Raw genomic sequence first — 6,885 nt, 5'->3', positions numbered from 1 at the left:
CCTCCCCCGTGTTCTTTCCTGCCGCGCTCCCGCCCCTCCTCGCCGATTCTGTTGTGACTCGGGCAGCCTATCCCGAGGGTGGGGAGCTGCTGAGGAGCCTGGGCCGTGCGGTACTCCGCAGCATCACGTGCCGGGGTGGGGGCTATAAAATCCAGGAGCCCGGGAGCCGGGCGGGGGACGTGAGGACCAGCCCTCTCCAGGGACCCCTTTGTTCGCGGCCCAGACGCCGACACCTTCGCGTCCCCAAGGGCTTGACCGCCGGCGTCCACGCTGCTCCGGGGCAGAGCTCAGAACACAAGAGCGGAGGGGGCGCCGCGGCCAGCCGGGCCCTCCAGCCATTCGTCCCTCCCGACATGTCGCGCTCTTTCTATGTCGATTCGCTTATCATCAAGGACTCCTCACGGCCTGCACCCTCGCTGCCTGAACCTCATCCCGGGCCGGATTTCTTCATCCCGCTGGGCATGCCATCCCCGTTGGTGATGTCGGTGTCGGGGCCCGGCTGCCCGTCCCGCAAAAGCGGTGCTTTCTGCGTGTGCCCGCTCTGCGTCACTTCGCACCTGCACTCCTCTCGCGCGCCCGCAGGCGCTGGTGGCGGGGGCGCAGGGGTTGGGGGTGCAGGGGTCGGGGGCGGCGGCGGGGCGGCAGGGGGCACCGGGGCCCTGCCTCTGCTCAAGAGCCAGTTCTCTTCGGGTCCTGGGGATGCGCAGTTTTGCCCGCGGGTGAGCCACGCGCATCATCACCATCACCCGCCACAGCACCACCATCACCACCACCAGCCCCAGCAGCCAGGCTCCGCTGCTGCAGCGGCTGCGGCAGCCGCGGCCGCTGCGGCCGCAGCCGCTTTGGGGCACACACAGCATCACGCACCTGTCTGTGCTGCCACCACCTACAACGTGGCGGATCCGCGGAGATTCCACTGCCTCACCATGGGTAGGGTCTCTGGGTACCTGCGCGCCGCGCCTTTAGCGCTCCCAGTAGTAAACTTTCCTCCGCCACTGGAGGAAGAGAGACCAGAGAAGGGGAGGGAGGAGGGGCTTTTGGTGTAACTGTGGGGCATCCCCAGAAGTTCCACAAAGGTGCAAGTTAGCTTGCCAAACTCTCCACATATCTGCGGAGAATGCAGAGGTTAATTGGCAGAAGTTTGGGGTGGGTGTGTGGGTGTGTTGAACTGAAGTATGGCATCCCGTGTCCCGGCTAGATAAAGTATTTCAATGCTTTTGGCTGTGCCTGCTCCCCTCTCTACTAGGCTCCAAAGGAGACAGTCAGACAAGTGCAAGCTCCCACCCCCTTTAATCCTCTAACTTTGTGTCCTACGCATCAAAGGTCTTGACTGGCTTTGGGCGTATCTTTCCTCCTCCAATAAATAACGACGTGCCACGAAATGGGAAAGAGTGAAGGATCAAAGCAGGTGTTGGGGGTGGGTCATTGAGAGGCGTCCTTTCCAAGGGATGGCACGTAGGGTGGGAGCACCTCTCCCGAGCCTTACCTCTTTGCCCTCTCTTGGCTGGTCCGCAGGAGGCTCCGACACCAGCCAGGTACCCAATGGCAAGAGGATGAGAACGGCGTTTACCAGCACTCAGCTCCTGGAGCTGGAGCGGGAATTCTCTTCCAACATGTACCTGTCTCGACTCCGGAGGATCGAAATCGCTACGTACCTGAACCTGTCGGAGAAGCAGGTGAAAATCTGGTTTCAGAACCGCCGGGTGAAGCACAAGAAGGAGGGGAAGGGCGCCCAGAGGAACAGTCACGCGGGCTGCAAGTGCGTCGGTAGCCAAGCTCACTACGCGCGTTCGGAGGACGAGGACTCCTTGTCCCCAGCCTCCGCTAATGAAGACAAGGAGATTTCCCCTTTATGAGGGGGTCTCCCCAACCCTGCCCCGCGCACACCAGCTGCTCCTGTAGCCAACACCTAGGGCATCCCGGGCCCAAAACTCTCGCCCATCGCCCTCGTCCCATCTGGAGAAGGAACTAGTGGCTAAGTCATGGGAGTTCAAAGCTGGGCCCGACCCTTCGCATCTCCTTCTTGACCTGTTTATAGATCGTTTATTAAAACAATGTAAATAATCTAGAATTCAACTCAGTCTTATTATATAACAGAAGAAAAACAGGGTTGGTTTACTACTGTAAAAGGGTTTTTTGAAAGTGCATGTCATTTCTATGTCCCTGTTTTTCAGAACCTGATAAGAACACAGGTTTCTTCATTATTTTTGTTGTTATTTTAAACTGAAATCAGTGAGGTTACCAATAACTTAGAAATTAAACCCTGTAGGTCTTGCTTTCTGAAAACTTGCCTGGGGAGAGTTTCCAATCCATGTTGCTGGAAGTCCCTTCATATGTGAATAGTTTTATAAAAAAATTTATATTTATATTTATTTAAATAAATGAAACAGAATCAGAGTTTTAAATTTGTGATGTGTGCTCTCCCCATCTTCTCCTACCCACTCCTCCCCTCAAGTCTACAGAAAGGCATGTACAGGAAAAGAAAAAAGCCTATTTGAAGTCTTAGAGAAAAATGTTAACTGAAACTTGATAATGTAGGTCTCTTGGCTTAAGGGAGTATGTGGCTTTAGAGGTTTTCTGCGTAACAGAACTTTCAGCCCCAAGAAGACACCTTTAGTTTTGATGCCACCTACCAGGTGGTACCCCCATCCTCAAAGTAGGTGATATCTTCACAGTTGTCAGGAAAAAAATCACTCCATTTAGAGTGACATTGACAATGACTGACAGATAAACCTTTTACTTTGCAAGGACAAGTAAGATATTCCCTACCTAGTGTGTATTTCATACCACCCTTTACCCCACTGCCTGTCTATTTTATCTCTCTCACAATTAAAACCTGAATTATGTGAAGGTATTCGCATAGTCAAGATAGTTATCTTTTTCAAGATAGTTTTTGAAAAAGTAAGAATTTATCAAACAAGTCTGAAGTGAACAAACAGAAACTTACAAATGATGCTACAAGTGATTAGAAAAGTTAATGCTCTTGGTTGTCTGTCTAACTCAGAAATAAGCTGCTTCCTCTCAATGCTGAGAAAACAATAAGTCAGGGACAGGGAAGTATTCTGTGTAAAGATTTACAATCACACATCTCCAAAACAGCCTGGAAATAAAGAGAAGCAGAAAGTAAATAAATAAAAAGAGAGAAAAGCACAGCCCAGAAATGTCTTTGGACACTTGCAGGGGTAGGGCACTTCTTGTTGTCCCTGGTCTCTAACTTTAACCCAATCCAGCTCTTTTCTAGATCCTCTTTTCCTGTGGCTGGAAGAGTTCATTCCTACCGGCCAGAACACTGAGTGTTCAATTCTTCCTTCAGCAGGCAACCTGGTCTCTCCTCAGTGCAGCCTGGGTCTGTAGCTGAGGAAGTGAAGAAGCTGGGAGATGCAAACCAGAGGGTCTCAGTCCCACTAACACCCATTAGTGTGATTTCTGGTCGTTTTCTATAAAGATGCCACCCAATAGGCTCAAGTCACAGGAACTGTCTCTCTCTCTCTCTCTCTCTCTCTCTCTCTCTCTCTCTCTCTCTCTCTCACACACACACACACACACACACACACACACACCCCTTCTTTAGGTCTGATTTACTTTAGGCAGGTCCTATTGAAACCTCACCAGCTTCTAGGACTCTAAAGCTGTGGACTTAAGGGAGGAGGAGGAAGGGATAATGCGACCACTCACTGTTTCCTTGAGTGTGTTCGCCCCGCCTCCACTACCACCACCGTAAGCTCAGGGGAAGGAAAATCCCGTTTTCAGACTCCCATTGCGGCCCTGGCCGGGCATGCAGGAGCGAGGAGGGACGGGCAGCAGTGCCCTTCCTGCCGAATAAGGAGCCGCGGGCGGCTCTGTGCAGCGAGCTGGGCCTGGCCTGCGCCACGGTCCCAGGCAGCAGGCTTCCTCCGCCCAGAGCCCAGGAGGCTCTGGGTCTCTGGATCCCTGTCCTTCAGTCTTTCGCACGCAGAGCTGCTGGCCCCTGGCCCTGCCCGCCGCCACAGGGAGGAGGCGCTGGCCGGTTGACTTGCTAAAGATCGTGTCTTCCTTCTTCCCAAGAAACAGGCCTCTCCGCGAGCGAGCAAAGAGGAGGGAGGAAGGGAGTTGTAGGCGCAAAGAACAGGCATTTAAAGAGAGTAATTCCTTCGCAGGAAATAACGGGAAGGACAAAGAACCCCCGCGGCCGCTCTCCGCGCTCCAGCCCGAAGCGAAGCTTCATCTGGGCTGGGGATAGACCCCCCAAGTCCCCTTCCCACGCACACGCAGGTCAGCCCCTCTGTAGCCCCACGTTCGGGTCTGGCGCTCCTTCAAGTCCGTGACAAGTTCGGACCCGTGCCTCTGCGACTCGCCAGGCTCTGCGACCCAGGCCCTGTGCCCAGAGCGCGGGACCACGCACTTGCTACACCCGCAGAAGCACGGAGCGTCCTGCTCTGCTGTCGGGCGCGAAGGAGAGGTGCGGCACCAGTTTGTGTTGCTGGGATGACCGCAGCCCCTCTGGTTCCGATTTTAGGATAAATTCCCTAGGGAAGGGGAAACAAACAAAATATCCCTCTCCAGAAGCAAAAAGATTCAGGCAAAGACACCCAACTCCACGTTGGATATTCTCTGAATAAAGAAGTTCTCCAGGATGCTCAGGGAGAACATCCAATGTGGTGTATACCTTTTTGTCACTTTTGGAATGGAGCATGGAATCTTCTACTCTATTAGGATACATTTTTACATCCCCCTACCCTCCAAAACACTCAGTTGATGTTTTCAAAGTTTTCAAACAGGAATAAGTCTTCAGGAATGTGGAATCTGATTTTAAAAGTCTATTCTTTCACGTTAGGCTAAGAACACAAGTCAGCATTCAGACACAAACTCTTACACAAATGCCCCAAGCGATGTTTCCCTACATCTACTAGAGAATAGGCTTAAGCTGTATGGGGCCGCCCGGAACAGTGTCTACCCAGGAAGGAAGCCCTGGATTCTAGCTTTCCCTATGCCCGCACTTGAGAAACAGAAACAACACTCTTCACCCAAAATATGACCTCTTCTAGACTTATACATAAAGGGAAGAGAGAAAAAAATGAAAATGAGAATTAGAAACCAGGAACTTGCTTCACTAAGAGAAAAATGATGGGCAGCAGGAACCATTAATGTGGTTGAGTCCACTTCTGAAAACAAGTCCCCAGTTGACAGTTTTAAAAAGGAAAAGAGCTGAGGGTGGGTGGAGGGCAGGAAGGATGACCTCTCACCCCAAGTGCCCTGGTTTAGCCCAGACATTCAGAGCAGAGAGGAGGGGCCAAGACCTTTCCCCTCACCCTCCCACTCAGTGATCAACAAACGCCCAAGGCCAAGGACCTGACATGGATAGTGGCCCCAAGCAAAGCTGTTCAATTGTAAACCCTGCCAAAGGCAGAAAGAACCATTCTGTTAATGGGCTGAGGTGATGGAGACGTTGGTACCAGTAGAGCCCATCCCTTTGGGGTTCTTATTCTGAACTGGTTTGAAGTAGTGCTCCTAGTTCGGATCTCCCCCACCTCCCCCAAAGTATGCCAAGCATTTAGGAGAAGCAAACATTTGGTGATGTGAAGTCTTCAATTTCTGGTGTCCTTTTTCCACCTCTCACCTCTGCTCCCCACTAGTTCTGGTCTGCTAACTGTGCTCAGAATTGTTCAGTTTTCTTGGATCACTTTAATTATGGTCAGACAATTGCCAGAAAGGTGGGTGATCTAAGCAAAAATGGTCACAAGGGGCAATGGTGTCTGGTGTGTGTAGTGTCTGTGTGTATCATGCATGGGTGTATATGAATGTGTGTGTGTGTGTGTGTGTGTGTGTGTGTGAGAGAGAGAGAGAGAGAGAGAGAGAGAGAGAGAGAGAGAGAGAGAGGACACACAACAATTTGTGATGGTCAAGTAGGAGAGTAATTTTCACCATCCTTCTTCCCTCTTTTTGCTTCCTCCTTGTACCTTTCTTGAAGGTTCCACTCTCTTAGCAAGATACTCCCAAAAAGATTTCTTAAGGGAGATGTAAAGATACTGAGAGTGGGTTGGGATAAGGAAAAGACAAGGCAGGGAGAGGGGGAGGAGAGCTGTGGGGGCAGGAGCTCAAGCCCAGACTTCAGGATGTTAGAGGGGAGAACCTATTTGCTGGAGGAAATTGGGTTTAAAGGAGCAATCACTCCTTTAAAAGGAGCTCCTCCCATCTTCTCCAAACACAGCGGAAAGCTGTCCTAGACGATGAATGCGGCTCAGTGCATCAAAGCAATTGTTCCTATTTTCATTATTCACAGGGAATCTTTGAATGTACCTGTTAAGGTGACAGACCTTTTAAAAGGGAACATTTTTCCATGCAATTAATTGGTGCATTTACTAGGCTTCTATTAACATAATTTAATATAAATCTATTTTATAAATCTTTAGGCTCACATTACTGAAAATTGAGCTCTTAAAAAAATGCCCACAGTGCTTCCCTAAATTAGATGAAATAAAATCCAAAAACTTGATATTCTGAACCAGCTGGAAATATGAAAGGTAGAAGAATCTTTTGTATTGTCTTTTGTTAATGGTGGAGGTGGGAAGAAAAGAGGCAGCTTGCCTTACAGAAGATGAGAAATTCCAGAGGACCAAGGGCTCCTACTCCCCAGATCCTGGCACTTGGAGTGAGTTACACAGGCTTTAAGTTCCTTAAATAGATCTCTTAGGAACAGAGTTGAATCAGAACTCAGACGAAGAAAAAAAAAAAAAAACCCAACTAAAAAGCAACAGTCTAACTTCCAAATAAATTTATATACAAGTTTATTCTGTCTCAGGAAAGAAAAAAATCAAAGCTGTGAGAGAGACCTCACAGTCCTTAACGGTACTCCATGTGGAAACAGATATTCTTTTCTGTTCCTGTAGCCAGCCTCCTTATGTTCAA

At 50.1% G+C, this 6,885-nt stretch overlaps 1 protein-coding gene across 1 annotated transcript; it reads left to right on the top strand.

Annotated features, from left to right (window-relative positions):
* Positions 1-353: 353 nt before the first annotated feature.
* Gsx2 (GS homeobox 2) lies at positions 354-1,856 on the top strand. The gene is made up of 2 exons (XM_026385535.2): positions 354-930; positions 1,516-1,856. Exons 1-2 carry the CDS (start codon positions 354-356, stop codon positions 1,854-1,856), a joined length of 918 nt encoding a protein of 305 aa, XP_026241320.1.
* The last annotated feature ends 5,029 nt before the right edge of the window (positions 1,857-6,885 follow it).

This window comes from Urocitellus parryii, chromosome 10, assembly GCF_045843805.1.
Source record: "Urocitellus parryii isolate mUroPar1 chromosome 10, mUroPar1.hap1, whole genome shotgun sequence".
In the NCBI taxonomy this organism is placed as follows: Eukaryota; Metazoa; Chordata; class Mammalia; order Rodentia; family Sciuridae; genus Urocitellus; species Urocitellus parryii.
This window is presented reverse-complemented; position numbering and strand designations above follow the sequence as displayed.

Bases quoted from the DNA above. Each gene is read 5' to 3' on its own strand.
- Gsx2 (XM_026385535.2), top strand. From the start codon at position 354: ATGTCGCGCTCTTTCTATGTCGATTCGCTTATCATCAAGGACTCCTCA. The intron at 931-1,515 runs GTAGGGTCTCTG...GCTGGTCCGCAG, and splicing joins ATTCCACTGCCTCACCATGG to GAGGCTCCGACACCAGCCAG.